This window comes from Bubalus kerabau, chromosome 4 (assembly GCF_029407905.1).
Source record: "Bubalus kerabau isolate K-KA32 ecotype Philippines breed swamp buffalo chromosome 4, PCC_UOA_SB_1v2, whole genome shotgun sequence".
NCBI classification, from domain to species: domain Eukaryota; kingdom Metazoa; phylum Chordata; class Mammalia; order Artiodactyla; family Bovidae; genus Bubalus; species Bubalus kerabau.
Window position 1 is genome coordinate 13268949 of NC_073627.1, and position 16767 is coordinate 13285715.

At 57.5% G+C, this 16767-nt stretch overlaps 2 protein-coding genes across 3 annotated transcripts; both read right to left on the reverse strand.

Moving 5' to 3' along the window:
- Positions 1-3731: 3731 nt before the first annotated feature.
- MCRIP1 (MAPK regulated corepressor interacting protein 1) lies at positions 3732-11787 on the reverse strand. The gene is made up of 5 exons (XM_055575380.1): positions 11284-11787; positions 5741-5796; positions 5538-5656; positions 4818-4919; positions 3732-4635 (listed from the first exon to the last, which is right to left on the reverse strand). Exons 2-5 carry the CDS (start codon positions 5746-5748, stop codon positions 4571-4573), a joined length of 294 nt encoding a protein of 97 aa, XP_055431355.1. The 5' UTR covers positions 5749-5796; positions 11284-11787; the 3' UTR covers positions 3732-4570.
- A 283-nt stretch (positions 11788-12070) lies between these two features.
- Positions 12071-13279, reverse strand: PPP1R27 (protein phosphatase 1 regulatory subunit 27). 2 transcript variants are annotated; one of them, XM_055575378.1, is made up of 3 exons: positions 12941-13278; positions 12711-12861; positions 12071-12429 (listed from the first exon to the last, which is right to left on the reverse strand). In XM_055575378.1, the coding sequence occupies exons 1-3, from the start codon at positions 13128-13130 to the stop codon at positions 12306-12308; spliced, it is 465 nt and encodes a 154-aa protein (XP_055431353.1). In that variant the 5' UTR covers positions 13131-13278; the 3' UTR covers positions 12071-12305. The 2 variants fall into 2 exon arrangements, with proteins under 2 accessions (XP_055431353.1, XP_055431354.1); XM_055575379.1 differs by having other exon boundaries at positions 12313-12448; positions 12941-13279.
- Positions 13280-16767: the final 3488 nt, after the last annotated feature.

A 16767-nucleotide genomic window follows, 5' to 3' on the forward strand; every position in this document is an offset into this window, starting at 1 on the left:
CTCCCTCTGCCCTTGTCCTCCTTCACCTTGTCCCCATCCCCAAAGGAACTGGAACAGGCCGGTGAAGTCAAGGGTGGAGATGGGGTGGAGGCCAGGCAGGGGCTGGACTCATCCAGCCAATAAACATCGACTCGGACCAGGCTGTCCTGCAGGTGGGGTGGAGGGGCTACCGGTGGGGTAACCCACTTTCCAAAGCAGGGCCCAGCACCCACACAGCATCACCCTGCATTCAGGAAGATGAACATTCTAGGCTCTCTGCCCCTTCGCCATCTCTGCTTCCCTTCCCACCTCCACCCCAGCCCTTCATCTCATACCCTTCCCCTCCAAAAAAGCATAGGAACTACCCAGCATGTCTGTCTGCGTGAGTGTGTATGTAGCACTCAGAGGGACTACAATAAACAAGGATCACACCTAGGGGAGTGATGGGCACCCCCGGGATGGCACTAGTGTGCCAGGCAGAGCGGGTCACTGGGGGAGGCCGCCTTAAGCAGGGCAAGTTTACAGGAGAGACACCTCAAGGGGGTCAGAGTGACTGAACACACTGAGAAAAGATTTAGATAACCTGGTGGAGAGTTCAGGTCTTTAGTTAGTACACAGAAAACTAAGCAAATGAAAAAAGGTGGCAATTAATAACATCAAGAACAGAAAATTGAGCAGAAAAAAAAATCACAATTTACCACATGGCTCAGCTCTGAACACATAGACATCATAATTTAAATACTCAACACTGATGTAACCAAATTTATGAGGAAAAAAACTATCTAGGGAGGACAGTGGATGGTAGAAACACGTGTGTGTGGTGCCAGTGGCAAAGAATCCTCCTGCCAATGCAAGAAACTAAGAGAAGTGGGTTTGATCCCTGGAGTTGGGAAGATCCCTGGGTTGGGAAGATCCCCTGGAGAAGGAAATGGCAACCCACTCCAGTATTCCTGCCTGGAGAATCCCATGGACAGAGGATGGGGCTACAGTCCATGGGTTGCAAACAGTCGGACATGACTGAGCACGCATGCAAATAAGTTGGGCTGGGGGTAAGAAGGAAAGGGGAGAACCAAGAAGCACAGTTCATGTATGCTATTTAAAAACAGAAACACAAAACAATCAGCAGCAAAGTTGAAAGTGGTTGCCTTTAGGTGAGTCAGAGAAGTTTGAGGGCTGCACCTGACCAAACTCTCTGCCTGCCTGGGCCTCCTCCTGGACACCAGCAGCCGTCAGTCCCAGGCCCTCCCCTGCCACCCTTTCTCTTACCTTGTTCTCCACTGCTCTCAGCCCCCTATCCTGCTTCCTCCTCCCTTACCTGAATGCAGGTCCCACCCTCCTCCCTTCATCAACCTTAAAATAACATCAACATTAAAATTACTCCCAACCTTTATCTCCAACCCGTGGCCCCTCCAGATCCACACTAGACTCAGCTTCCCACTTGGCACCTCTACATAAGACATCCAATGGCACGTCGAATTCCACTGCCCATGTTAAGCTCCTTGCCTGCGCCCTCACCCATCTTCTTCCTCCTACGATTCACTAGAGGTAGCCCTCCTAACAGGTCTCCCCACTTGTACCCTGAGTCTTATGGCCTGTTCTCAACACAGCAGCCAGAGTAATCCCTTTACACCCCAAGTCTGCTCCAGACGCATCTCTCACCTCAGTTTACAGAAACGCAGGGAACAGAGGAGCCTGTTAACACAATGATGCAACCAGGCAAAACCGGAATTTGGGAAACTCCAACATCAGGTATCCAGGGAGTCTTCAATCATAAATGGAGGGAAAATGCAGGAGGCAGTACTGTGACTAAGACAGACTGAAGGGACACATCAAGCTGATGCAGCTGATGCACTTCGCCTTTCTGAGTCTATAACCCAAGGAATACATTATTGTCGACAGCAGGGGGCTATGGACTGGGTATTACGACACTGGGGAATTGCTGTTTATGCTCAATACACATGAACATGCTCAGAGTACATGCTCAGCAAGTACGTGCTGAATTCAGATTCTGATCAACGACCTTAAAAATCAGATATGGCCAGTCTCCTACAGCAGGTCACCATTCCCTCATATGGACAATCAGGGCAATAAAATCACCCCCTCGCTGAGGTGTCATGGTAATAACCCCATCCCCCACCAAGTTGCCAGCACAGAATAAAAGCAGAGATGTGTGTGGCACTGCCAAGGGTAGAACATGATGGAGATGTGGGTGCCCCGTCCACCAGGACACTCCCTCATCTCCTCTCTCCTCACTGTCTGAGGGTAGGGGAGGTGTCTCCAGTCACTCAGGGTCAACCAGGCAGCCCACCGTGCTGGTGAGGATTCTATCACCACTGCCCCCGAGTTCGATACCCGTCCCCCGCAACCCTGGCACGGCCCATTAACCACATTCCCACCTCTGAAGACTCCAGGCCTAGGGCCTCTTTCTCAGAAAACCTTAAGTTGGCTGGGACAGCAGGAATGAAAAGGCCTCGAGGGTTGTCCCATGGGCCCACCCACACAGGGGCAAAGTATCAGTGCTAGCAGGCAAGGCCAGGGGAGAGTGGCTATAGACAGGGGAGACCCAGATGCTGGGGGCCCGGTGTGCCACCATTCCCACTTTCCAACCCCACAGGAGGGACGAATGACCCAAAGAGGGCTGGGAGCAAAGTCAAGTTGATTTTTAACCAACGCAACATATTAGATGTTTCCAGTGTGCTGCCAGGGGGCCTGAAACCCCTTCAGGGGAAGGCCTTCCAGTCACCACAGCCCAAACCCTCACTTAAAATGGGAAACAGGCAGGACAGCAGTGTTACATGCCCCAGTCACAGCAAGGCCAGGGCCGTGGCTGCAAGAGGGCAGACATCCAGGCCCCCGCCGTCTTGTGGGTCGAGGGCCCTGTCGAGAGCATCCATGAGGTGACTGTTGCGGCAGCCACCAGAGGAAGGTGCTAACCTCCACTTCAGGAAACGGAGGCTTCGAGACTCAGCAGCTTGCTCAATGCCACACGTGCAGCAGTGGCCTGGCTAGGTTCAGGCCCACCCCTCCCCTTCCCCAACGGAGGATCTCTGCTGGCTGACCATCACCCCATCCTCAGTGGTCTTGGACATGCTGGGTGGAGGGTACGTGTGCCCGTGCGCCCAGCCTCTGGCCACAGGGCCCTGAACCCCATCCAGGCCACACGCACCTCCTTCCAGCCACAAGCACAGGGGCTGTGTGGGTGACCCAGCCCAGCAGGCACTCAAACCCTTGGCAGGATGCCCCATAGGTCCCTGGGGAGCAAACAGGCCTGTGTGGTTACAGGAACTTGGCTCAGGGCCTGGCACCAGCCAACGCCCACTGGCTGCTGCTTATTGCATGAACCATCCTTCCTGCACCCTCATCCCTGGGGAACCCCCCCCCCCCCCAGGAGAAGACGTCTCCCAGAGCCACCTGTGGGGCCACTGGAGCCCCAGAATACTCTTAACAGGAAAGGGCTGTTCCCGAAATAAATTCCGGTTTGGCTTGTCCGCCAGGGCTACGTCCAGGTCTGAAGGTCAAGCGCACTGGGGCTCTCCAAGTCCAGCAGCCACCCTCTCTGGACAGCAGACAGGCCACCCCCCAAGGGCCCAGTGCTGCTGAGGGAAGTGTTACCTCCAGGGCCCCCACCTCCACCTCCCACTGCCCTCCAGAAGCCCAAGCCCCCTGGTGGAGCCCAGGGATCAGATGGAACTTCTGGGCCTTGGACTTCCAGCCCCATGTGGGCAGCCAAGACAGGGGCCTCACAGACCAAGTTGCCAAGCCAATGCCACCCCACCTTTATTTACTGGTCCTCAGGTTTCAGTCAGACACTTGAATCTGGAGGGCACAGGAAGAAAAAAAATGGCCCTGAAGACCCTCCCAACTCACCACACAGAGCAGGACCCACTGGGTAGCCTCATCAGCTCAGGCCAGCCCCACGCCCCTTCCTAAGGGCGAGCCAGACCTGGCTGCCTAGAACCCTTGGAGGGGGCACCCAGCAGTGTGCCAGGCCCGGAGAGCTGGTGTCATCCTAAAGCTGACAAGGAAGGAAAGGGCCAGGCTGGACAGTGGGGTTGGGGGTCAGACGCTCCCCGTGCCCCGGGCACAGATGCAGCAGGGGTCGGTGAGGGACCCATGCTGGGTGTGGCTGGGACCACCCTGTCCTGGCTCCTGCCCACTTCAGGACAAAACCAGCCCAGTCCCACAGCACAGGAGATAACAAAGGCCCCTCATCTCCCTCCTGATCCCGGAAGTGCCCAGGGGTTGGGGGTGGGGGCAGGAGAAGGCGACAAGAATCAGGGTCGAGGCCCTGGGGGCAGGCAGGACCAGCAGCTCCAAAGGTCCAGCCAGGCCCGGGGTGGGCACAGGCTGGCAGGGCCGAGGCCCTCCTAGGGACGGGGGTAACCTGAGATCCCCCGAGAGGAAAGGAGAGGCTCGGGGAGGAGGGGCAGGCCTTGGCCATCAATCATGCCTGTCCTGGTCCCGGGATTTTCGGCCCACAGGGAGCAAGGCCCCCTCCCCCTCCCAGGGGCTGATCCCACAGGAGAGGAAGCGGCCAGCGGCAGGCTGCACCCAGATCTCCCGGAGGCCAGGGGAGGGGCACTGGCGGGCCTTAGGACTTCTTGGCGTCCTGCGTGTTCCGGCGCTTCAGGTCGCTCAGGTCGATGGGCTTGAAGGCTGCCAAGGGACAGAATGTCAGTGGTGGGTGCGGGTGGAGAGGCAGAGTCTGTCCCTTGTCCTGCCCTCGCCTCTGAAAGCCCTGGGACCCAGGCCACCCCACCAGGCTGGCTTGGAAGCAGCAGGTGGGTGGGCCTTCCTGCCCCCTGGTCGGCCCCTCCTGCCCAGGGAGCCCCACTTACTCTTCAGGCTGGGGTTAGGGACCTTCTCCACGTACTCCTCCACCAGGCCCCGCTCACTGCCCGACATCTGGCTCCGCAGGTCCCGCTCCACACCCTGCCAGGCTGCAGGAAGCAGGGGTGGTCAGGGCCCCTACCCCGGGGCCTGCCATCCGGCCCTGTCAGTATCCAAGCAGACGGCACCCGCTCCTGCCCTATCCCTCCCCTCTGAGTGGCCCCACAGGCCCCCCAAGCCCAAACTCCCACTTCAACAGTTTCTGGCCCCCAAGTCCAGCCTGCTCCTAACTGAAGTTGTCCTCAACATACCCTGCTCCCTCAAGGAGCCCTGCCCAAGCCATGCCCCTTTTGGCCTCATGGTACCATGACCAGAGCTCCAGTCACAGAGGCTTATGAGACCCACTAGGGTACAGCACTTCCTCCAGGTGGGTGCCCCATCTTTCCCATGTCCTCCATCCCCCACCTCCCAGCACAAATGCTGTGCACACGTGCTCACACCTCCACCACACCTCTTCCAAGAAACCCCAGGGTGCGCCATCTTCCATGGCCCCCCTCTTCCCCAGCAACCACCACTGATTCCAAACATTGCCTCTTCTGGGGTGTTGCCTGTCAGGACCACCACAGTGCTGACCATGCACACCCATGACCAGAACTGGGTCTCCACACCCCACAGGAGTTCAGGGGGAGGAGGGGCTCAGGGGGGCTGGCTGCAGACACCCCGTGTACCTTCATAAATGAAGCGCACATTCTCCTCGTGGGCCGGGGTGAAGATCTCGCTGCTGTTGGGGGGAGAGCGGGGGCTATTGTTCCTCTTGCCGTTGTAGACGACTCTGGAGACGGGGGAACTGGGGGGGAGCCCGGCCCGTGAGGAGGGGCTACAGGGCAGGACCCCCCCACACCTGGAGGTCACTCCACTACCTAAGACCCACCTGGTCATCGCTGGGGCGTCTGGTCCTCGCACTCCACTGCCGGATCCCCTCGGCCTCTGGAAGGGAAGCCCCATGACATAGGAGTGGGATAGAGGCCACCCTGCCACCCTCTCCAGAAGGGGTCCAGGGATGCGAAGGGCGTGGGGGCATTTGCCTCTTCTCTTTAACTGTGGTCTCCCTGCCTTCCAGGAGACAGGGTCGAGCCACAATCCAGCTGGCTAAAGGTTCAGTACCGTTGGCCAGGGGCCACCAACAGGCCCGAGTCAGAGCAGCTTGAGCTCCAGTGGACCCCGCACTTGGACCACCGCGGCCCAGGGAACACACCTACCCCAGGGTCGGGAAGCCCTGTTGATATTCCAAGTCTCATAACACCACTGCTAACAGAGTGCGGGGCTACAGGAAAGGCCCGCAGTCATCCAGTGCCTTCACGGCCTGCAGGGCCTAGGATCTTGTTTCCACTGAGCCTCAGTTTCCTATCTGTAAAATGGGGATGTGCTTCCCAATGGGAAAAGTGCCTGCCCGGCTTCCTGGTCCCCAGGGTGTGACAGGAGGGCTGGGGGAGGACTGTGAGCCTGGAGGAAGCCATCAGGCCAATCCTAGTGACCGAGACTCTGGGGTGTGTCCTGTTTACAGGCTCTCTCAGCCCAGGAACCAGACAGCCCTGGATGGGGGTCTATTTTTAGACTCACTCTCAAAACTGCCCAATTGGACAAAGTCCCCTCTCTGGCTGAGAACACGCATCTCAGGGTGAGGAAGCTAGTTGCACAGGGCTAGTCCCAGGCCTGGCCTTGCCCCAGAGGAGGCCAACCCCAGGTGCTGGGGATGGGGGAAGCCTGGGAAGGGCCTGTGAGCACAAGTGCCTCCCCTCCCCCATCCCTGGAGCCTGGGGGCCCCAGAATGCTCAGCCACAGCCCCTCCTGAAGAGCCTGGAAGATGAGACCCAGTGGATACTTCCTCTCTGGCTCCTTTGGCATTTAAACACCTGCACAGGAGGACTTCCCTAGCAGTCCAGGGGTTAAGACACTCTGCTCCCATTGCAGAGGCTACGCTTTCGATCCCTGGTAGGGGAACTGAGATCACACATGCTGCACAGCCCAGCTGGGGAAAAAAAATCTGCACAGGTAAAACAGCCTACAAGCGGAGGTAGTAATGACAAAGCACAATGCCAGCTTCCTGGGGGGGGCACATAGAAGCCTATGCCCTCCCAGGAGAGGGGCCCTGCTCCTCACAAAGGGACTTCTCCCTTCCTGGACTCGAGGGATCTCACTGCGTATGATTCTCCTGTCCAGGTGCCAGTCCCACAGACACCAGAGCACAGAGGGAAAGCCCTCTCTGGCCTGAGGGTGCCCTGGGGACACTGAAGGGGCTCAAGAACACTCACGTCCCAAGGGGCTGTTGGCAGTGCAATGAGGTGGGAGGCTTCAATTAAGCAACAGGAGAGAGGCGCCTGGAGGATCAGCCAGCCCCCACCCAACCCAGGCTGGCCCCTCCTACCCAGGCCCCCTCATCCCTCCTGCAGTCTGTCCTCTCAGACCTCGGGGGCCACTTCTTCAGGGTACCTGCTTTCCCAGCTTTGCCCATCTCCAGGGCTTCTTCTTTCCAGGGCAGCCTCGGCCTTGGCCTCCTCTGGTCACAGCCTGAGGGCTGCCTGGCCTTTATGGGTGCCTGACTTTGGTCCAAGGCCCCGTTTCAGCCTCAGGCCTAACTCAGAGGCCAGCCCCTTCCAGCTCCCATTGCCCCGAATGCACACACGCACATGCATACATGGCTCTGGTTCTCTGAGCGCCTCACCTGCTCCCCTTGGTCTCTGCATTCCCAAGGCCTGGGCCCCAGGCCCCTGGAGCATTCAGTCTCCACAGTGGGAACCCATCCCTTGCTGCCCCCACTCTGTGCTTCCTGACCAGAGGCTAGAATGCCCCACAAGCGGTGGAGCTGTGTACCTGTCATTGGGCACCTGCCCACACAGATGTGCTACTTGAGTTAACGAGGTTTCTGGTGCCCTGGACAGAGCGGCCAGGAAGTACCTTGGCCAGGGGCAAGACACCCACAGGCTCTCATGTCCTCAGGACTTGAAGAATGAGTAAAAGGACTTTTTAAAAAGGAGTTACTGTCTGCCTCCTCTCGATGGGGGAGGTCACACCCAACCAGGTCTGTCTTTAATGGCCTGTGTCCTACCAGCTGGTTCCTACTTGTGAGGAACCCGCGAGTCCTCCGTCTTCTCCCAGCAGCTCGGCCTCCCTCTGGGGGCCTTTCTCCTTAGGACCTTGGGCTGGCCCTGCCCCGCCCCCGTGGATACCCTGCCTCCTGCAGGATGCAGGGAAACCAAGGCTTCACCTGAGTATATCAGCAGCTTCCCGCGAGGCCAGGGCCTGCTGCTCCCCTGAAGAGAGAGGGACAGTGAGCTGCACTCACTCACCCACCTTCATCACCTCCTCCAAGGAGTTGGGCCCCCCACGCTGACCCCAAAGGAAATTTCCTGGAAAAATCTAACAAATATGCATGCCCCGTGACAGCCATTCCAATTCCAGGATGTACCCAAAGGAAAGGGCCTGGTGGCTCCCGAGAGGTGCACAGGAGCAACCAGAGAAGCAGCGCTTGTCTGTGCCGAGGGGAGAACCAGTGAAAGGGGCCCATATACACTGGGCCTGTTTCTGCCCTGGAAGGTGACAGCTACAAGTGTGAGCCGTGGCAACGGCGGGCGAATCATACCACTGATGCTAAAAACAGAAGCCTGGGGACACACGGCTGTCCAGTGGAGAGGGCCGAGCCGCAAAGGCGTGGACAAGGGGGACAAAACAAGGTCAGGGAGGAGATGTCTAAAAGGCAGCTGGACTCAAGGAAGGCCAGGGCAGAGAGGTGGCCGCTGAGCCACCATGACAAAACCTCCAATGACCTAGCAGGAAGGGGCTCAGCGGAGCGCGGGGAGGAGTGGGACCTTCGGCCAAGACTGCCTGTGCCTGACAATTGGTTGTGAAGAGAGGTGCGAGGCCTGGGCTGACGGTAGTGTGTATGGTGAAGCAAAGGGAAACTCGAGCACATTTACTGTCTGAGCAAAGTGCTGAGCAGGGCCTCTACAGAGGCCACTGCAGAGGAGCCAGGCGACCAGCAGGCTGGGGAGAGTGGCACGCCTGGAAAAGTGCCAGGGACACCTAAAAAGGCCCAGTAGGCCACAAGAGTCCCCTGAGGTTGGAGTTTCCAGTCCATCTGGCCAGTGGGGAGGGAGTATCCACTTCTGCAAACATCTCCCTCCTGTTTGCTTTCCGACTTTTGTTTACCATGATTATCAGGGACAATTATTTCCTGAAGACTGGAGCTCAAAACCTGACTACATCCCATCACCTCGGAGAAAACTTTTTTACCCTTTTAATAGCTTTGAAATCAGGTTGTATCTGGCAATCGCCAACACAAAGGTTAGCCCCATTTTTTCATGCTCGATGGAGCTTGTGAGGCCCAGCTCACACTACTGAGGTCTCAGATCTGATGATGCAGAGCTTCCCCTCAGGCCATAGACTCCAAGCCTCCACCTACGTGTATGTGCTCTTCAGTTACTTCTTCCCATTCCCACCCACTCTCGGTCCGACATCCACTGCTCACTCTCCAATCCATGTCGAGACAGTACCCTGCACTACCCTTCCCCATCCCTGGTACACGTGATGCCAGCATGATCTTCCCAAAACCTGCCCCCACCCAAGTCACTCCCCACTCAGATACTACCAGGGCCTTCTACTGCCATCAAGCCCTCAGTCTGGCCATAATCTACTTCACCAGGTGTGGGTGTCACCAGCTACTGGGCCCCCAGCCCTTCCCAAACACAGTCTGAGCCAGAGAGCCACCTCTGCTGCTGCCAGAGTCACAGAGAACCACACAAAGTCCCCTGGTGTACTCCACAGGCCTTGACTGTTGTCCGCAACAGCCTAGCCCATAGCAGCCAGCGGGCTACACGCTCAGCACCCGGCAGGGTCCAGAACCACTCCGTGACTGAGGGTCATCCATCGCTGCTCTGGGCAGCGTCTCTTCCCTCTATGGGCCATGGAATCCCCATCTGAGCCAAAACAACCCCCAAGAATGTTCACCAGGCCTTCCTGCTCAAAGGGACCCAAATACAGCCACATGAAGCCACAACCTCAAACAAAATCTCTGTGGCTGCGTATCGAACGAGACAGTGGACAGGGCAATCACTGAAGGAATGTATCATCCAACTGGGCATTTCTGAGCGTAAAAAGGGCTGCTCTTGATTATGAAGTGCAAGCCAGGGCAGCCTTGGGCAAACTGAACGCACAGAGTTTCCTCAGGCATGGTGTAGACCCACAAACATATGACACAGTGTGGAGGGGCAGCAGCCAAGGGCCAACTGTGGAGCAGCCATTGCACTGAGCCAGGGAGAACACCAATAAACCCCACTTTGGAGGTTTAGCAGATGAAGCAACCTGCCACTCAGCAGAGTGGGATCTGGGCCCCAAGAGACTCCCAACCTCTCGGCCTCCCAGGCCACAGAAATCAGGGCTAGACTAGGATGGCTGAGCTGCCCTGAGCACCCCAGAGACTGCCTCTGCCTTTGCTTGTACCCCTGACAGGTTCCAGACCCCTGGCACCAATGTGGTTCTGCTTAGAGACAGGGAGGGACTCTTCCTGGATGGATCTATATAGCACCTTGCTCTTTCATGGGGAAAAAAGGGCTTCAGAGACCTCCAGGGAGGAGGAATGCGGGGAAGGGAGCCCAAAGCCCAGTCTCCAGACTGCCAGTCTTGAACTCTTTCCCCATACACAGCCATATGCGTAAAGGCAGGGGGTGAGATGATATTCTGTTGTCTGGAAAAGTGACAATGGATATTCCGGAGTTAGAATCAATGATGCAATTACAGCCACTCTGTGTTACTTTAAAATTTTTGATAGGTACTCAAATTTTCTCAAGACTCCACTTCCCCTTCATATTCTGTGTCTGTGGGGTTCTCAAGAGCCGTTTCCACCAATAAGACTTTTAGAAGGCAATCTACCACTCAGGCAGGACACTGCTGTTTTAGATACCAAATGGGCCTGGCGACCCTTGAAAAGACCCAGGCGAAGCCTCTAAGCACTGCACCACCCCTCTCCCTCTTTTCTTGGTGACAGCAGCAGCTTCCCTGCCAAGCAACAAACCCCAATGTATGCATTCCCCTCCTTCCTCACTTGGCAATCTCACCAGCCCTTCCACTCACCCCAAATCAAGCCTTCTCCTTCAAGACTTGGGGCCTGACCCTTCCCTCCCCACCCGCACTGCTTTCTAAAAGCTCTAGACACTCCCCCTGACACCTCAAAGGCTTTTGCTCAAAATGTCCCATCTGCCCCAAATCGTCGCCCTGGCCCTGGGGGCCCGGCTCATGACCATCTTCTCTGGGAAGTCTTCCTCGGAGGCAGGTAGGGGATACGACTTATGCGCCTCCGCGTTACCTGAAGTTTCTCACAAACCTGGGTTGCTTCGTTCGCGGCCTCCCCATGGCGGTCCCCGCCCACCTCGGCATCCCCCGGGGTTCCGGTGAGCTCCCGGAGGAATGGCAGCCTCTTACCCCCTTCCCTCCCCTGACACTGCCTCGCCCAGCTCAGAGACCAGGAGCGTGGGATACGCGGGACGGCGGCGGAGGGCGAACCGAGGGAACCCGGCCGGCCACGCTTCGCGGTCAGGAAGCATCGTCAGGGCTGCTCCCCGGGCGACGAGGCGGCGGCAGCTTCAGCGACGGAGAACGGCGGCCCGCTACTCCCTCTCAGCCCCTTGCCCCGCGGACCCGCCCCGCCTCGCCGTGCCCCTCCCTAGCCTCCGCCGCGGCGAGCAGGGAACCCCGCGACCCAGCCCGGGGCCCTCCCCTCGCGGCCGCCGCGCCAGGGCGGGTCCGGGCCGCGCCCGCCCCGCCCCCGCCGCTACCGCCTCACCTCGCCCTCTCGGCCGCCGCCGCCGCTGCCAGGGGCCCGGCCGGAAGTGACGTATCGCCGCCGCACACGCGCACTGGCGCAGGTCACGTGACCGCAGGCGCGCGGAGGGGCGGAGACTGAGGGCTGGGACCGAGAGGCTGGGGTCTGAGGGGTGCATAGACTTCGTGCCAGCCGGGGTCGAGGGATGTCGAGGACAGTCTCCTGGGTCAGCGGGGTCGGGGTTCTGGGACAGACAGGACCTGGGGGTAGCGGGATCGATGGACGGCAGGTACCGGCGGTCGGGAGCCGCGAGACTCTAGCTCCTTGCTCCGACACTGCCGGATGCCCAGACCAGAGTGGACGGCGGTTGGCCGCTGACCACCAGAGCAAACGGAGCCGAAAGACTGGGACAGGACGGTCCCTAGTAATCAGGCCATCACCACGGGCTTAGGAACCACGTTTATTGAAAAAGTAAAAAGTATAGCAATAAAAAAATTTTTTTTCACCCGAAGGAAAAGCCAGGCCGCGGGGTTGGGAGAGGGGAGGGGTTTTGCCCAGGTGTGGGGTCCTGGCCAGTCTGGCCGGCCCATAGCCCCGCTGCTGGGGCATTCCTGGCATCCGGGGGAGATGGGCACCTGACTTCTCCAGGCAGGGCTAGCGCCCTGGGAGGGCAGGGCTGGTCTCAGTCCATCTTAGTCCCTTTGAATAGCTCCACCAAGTCCTTGAATTCCGGGTCAATGAGGTCTGAAGGCAGATCCCCATCGTCGTTCGCGGCTTCTCTGTCTGCCCCCAGGGAAATGAGGTACCTGGGTGCAAAGGGCAGCCCTGGTTGAGGAGAGAATGTGGCCCGGAGAATGCTCACCCCTGCCTGAAGGTAGCAGCCTGCGGTTCTGAGATCTACCTGTTTTTTCTCTTTCCAGGTGAGGTGAGGAGAAAGAAACCGACCCTTTGGAAGTTTCGCTAACTTTTGCAGTTTGCTCTTGGGAGGCAACAGGACAGAAAGGAAATTCCAGAAGCCCTTAGAGTTTTTAGCTACACTAGCAGGGCCACCTTTTGGGGGACTACATCCTGGAGGCCACCCTCTCACCTGGCTATATCAGGGTATCCGTCACTGCAGGCGATGTGCAGGGGTGTCCAGCCTGTCTCATCTCGCTGATGAATGTCTGCCCCATATTTGACTAGCAGCTTCACACACTCAAGGTTTCCAGAAAGCACCGCTTCATGAAGGGCAGCCAGGCCTGGACAGGACAGGAGAGGTCAAGGCTCAGGCCTTCCCCTGCCACCCCACAGAGCCTCACTGGCCCCGCAGGCACTCACCCGAGGGGTAGATGGTGTCCAGGGAGACTTTCCGAGTCCGGATGAAGCGCCCCACCTGCTCCAGGTCGCCCTGGCGGATGTGGTCCAAGAACAGGACGTCATTAGGGAAGTGCACGCTCCGATCAGCCAGGAGCTTCCGGCGCCGCTGCCTTGGGCTGTAGCGGGCATAGCGAGCTGTTCTGCTGGGCATCCTGGCAGCTATGGTTTGGGCCACCCCTGTGGGGACCCTCCTGCTCAGGGAAGGAAGGTGCACGGACCCGAACTGTGTGCAGGCTCTTCTGACTGACGGTGACCTCCAGCACCGCCGCCACAGTGCTCTCCGTGCTCCCGTTGGCCAGGGCACCTTCTTATATAGGGCCGGCAGAGCTATATAAAGCTGCGTAGTCATGCTCGCACCCGAGGGGCTGAAACTGAGCCGCTCCAGCCCTGCCCTCAGGATCATGTTTAGTGGTTCATCTTTCAGCCCACCTGTCGCTGTGCCTGGCCAAAGGGGTCAGATCCTTCCTGGCCACTGCTCCCTGCCCCACAACTGGACCTCGAAGGTGCTTGACAGAGGACAGGAGAAGCACTAGAAAGGCAAGGCCCATAAGCAAGGCGGACAGATAACCAAGCTCACTGAGGACCAGGGTCTCCCTCCGTATGGAGAACTTGGGGAGAAGGGCATGATACGTGGTAAGCACAGCTACCTCTGCCCAACTGGGAAGGCAAGGGGATGCTTCCCCACACCTAAGGAAGCACAGGAGAAGCTGTACAGAAGAAGGCCCAGCCCAACCCATCTCCCTGTCATTTGTCACTTTCTATCATGGCTTGTATCACCCTCAGGGCAGTGTTCCCAAAACGAGGGCTTCAGTGGCACTGCCCTTCTGCTTGGAAACCTCCCAGATTAGAATCAAAGTGCAGAACTTCCCTGGTGGTCCCGTGGCTAAGACTCCCTGCTCCCAGTGCAGGTGGCTGGGTTTATCCCTGGTCAGAGAACTAGATCCCACATGCCGCGAGGAAAGATCCTGCATGCTGCAAGGAAATAGAAATACCACGTGCCACAACGAAGACCCGGTGCAACCAAATATTATTAAAAATAAATTATTTTTAAGTTTTATTTATTTATTTTTGGCGTCACTGGGTCTCTGTTGCTGCTCGCTGGCTTTCTCTAGTTGCAGTGAGCGACGGCTACTGTTCATTGTGGTGGACAGGCTTCTCATTGCAGAGGCTTCTTGTTGTAGACAATGGGCTCTAGAACACATGGGCTTGATAGTTGTGGCTCACGGGGCTTATTTGCCCCTCTGCATGTGAAATCTTCCCAGAGCAGAGGTTGAACCTGTGTCTCCTGCATTGGGAGGCAGTTTCTTAACCACTGGGCCACCAGGGAAGTCCAAATTTCTCCTTTTAATAAGGGCACCAGCCTCCTGGTGTCCAGGGAGTAGGGCCCACCCTACTCCAGTTTGACCTCATCTTAACCTGTTACATCTGCGGCGACTCCATTTCCAAATAAGGTTACATGCTGGAGTACTGGGAGTTAACACTTCAGCGTATAAATATTGAGGGGCGCAGTTTGGCCCCTAATGCTGGCAAGATCCTCCAGGCAGTCACTAAAGACCTGGATGCTGGAGATGGGCCAGCAGTCTGTGGTGGGGGGCAGGAACTTGGTTATGAGAAGCCCTTGCACCACCATGTTGATCTTGTTCCAACAAAATCAACAAATTCATCAACACTCCAGGTGCAAAGCCCTGGGCCAAAGGCTGCAGAAAACTGCACTGCCCTGATGGGGTTTCTCCTCCTGCCTCTGCCGCTGACGTTCCCTGAGAAACTCCACCCGGCCCAGGCCCTGCGGGGCCCCAGGGGAGGGGTGGTTCCCAGGGCTCCTGTATTTTGGGCTCAGAGTGTTGTGCTGGGCGATACTAATTCTCGGTCACTTGTGTCACTTACGAGCAGCTACAGTTTCTATCAGCGGTTTACACGAAGCCCAGAGACAAAGTACCATGCTGTACACAGAGACAGAACTTTCCTTTGATGTGAAGATTGCCTTTTCTGCTGTTGTGGAAAGTTCTGTCTGCCTGCCCTGCTCAGAGGATCAAATGAAAGAACTCTGGATGAAGAAGCTGCCACCAACAGCCTGGTTTTTCCCCGCCAGTGACAGGCCTCAGGCCAGATAAGGCAAACCATCAGGGTGGGCCTACTAGTGACCCCAAGAAGGACCCTCCCACTCTATCCTGCTAGAGGTGAGCTGAGAGAGCTCAGGATCTGGGCTTTGGGGTTTCTGTTTGGATATTTGGATCAGAGAAGGGACAGATGCCTGAAAGGCATTCCGGTGACAACTTGGGAAACATGTCCTCAAAGCCATGGACACAGCCTGTAGCAACTTTGGCAGAAGCCAGCCATGAGCAGTCTAACCTGCTATTCACACAGCCATACCACCACCAAACCTGTATTTACACAGCTTTGTCCCTGAGCCTCTGCCCGTGTGAACTTGTCAAGTGACCTGGTTTGCACAACTTGAACATTCTGCTTTCAGGAGAACTGATTTAAACCGAAACAGTTAATGGAAAACGCTCACTTTGAAAAGTCCTAGGAAACTCAACTAGCAGAGGTCTGCCTCCAGTAGGAAACAAGCCAGGGGCCTGGAGGGGAGTCTGGGCGGGCCCACTCGGCTGCCTCTTGGCAGATGCCGAAGTCAGACCTTCAGGGTCCAGTACACAGGCCCAGCAGCTGTTTTTTAGGTTCCAGGCCAACCACTTCCTGCCACCTGGAGAGAGGAAGAGAGAGATTGGGACGCCCTAGGCTGTTAAGCCCTGACTGCCTACCCCAGAGCCCACAAAGTTACCTTGCTAATCCACCAGCCCTGCCTGGTCTGGGACTCCCAACTGCCACCTCCCAGCAATCCCAGACCCAGGAATGTGCTAATCAGCTGCCTGGGCAAAAGGGGAAAGGTATCGGTGACTCACTCCCCCTGCTAGGAGCACATGACATGACGACGTGCTCTGGGCAGCGGTGCCTGCTCCCAAACTTTCTGCGCGGAGGGCCAGGCTCTGCGGAGCTGCTCAGCGGGGTCACCAGCGTCCATCACTGGGCATAGCCCACCCCTCGCAGCTGGGACTCCGGACAGCCCTGCTCTCGGCCCATCCTGGATCCCCTTCTCCGGAATCCACACATGTACCTCTGGGAATCCTCTCCCATTTTGAGAGAGGAAAATCTCCCCGGAAATCTCCCACGGAGCCTTCAAGTGCCCAAGCTCACTACTTCGCGAATACATGTTTCACCATGTCAGCAGGACCGGACGGAGGCACAATGCACACAGGCCCTGGAACAGCCCCAGCACAGGCCACCTGAGAACCAGGGAAGGGAGCCCCGCTGTGGGCTGAGCTGGGGAGCAGTACTCAGATGACGGGAGTGTGTGGACAAGCTGGGGCTTAGCTGCTGCTGCCCAAGGTGCTAATGCCAGGTTGTTGCTGAACACCAGCTGAACACATGCCCAGATGGGAGAAGGGAGCAGCCCTGGGGTTTGAGGGCACAGACACACAGGCCTCTGGCTGGAACGTAGCTGTGGTCATGGGGGAAATAACACACACACACCTCCCCACAGACTGAGACCACCGAGGGAACCACATTCATAGCAAGTCTCACAGTCACATCTGCCAGATATGCTCCAGCCATCTCCAAGGCCCTGGCAGCATCAGAACTAGAGGCTGCAAATCGCGTAAGGCACGCATCCTTCCTACTCGGGCAGCGCATTGGAGGGACTGATGGAACATATGGAATGACAGCCTGGGCTCCTTGGAGACCTAGCCACATTTGCTGTTCTTGACCTCCCAAAGTGGGCTGGGTCTCCACCC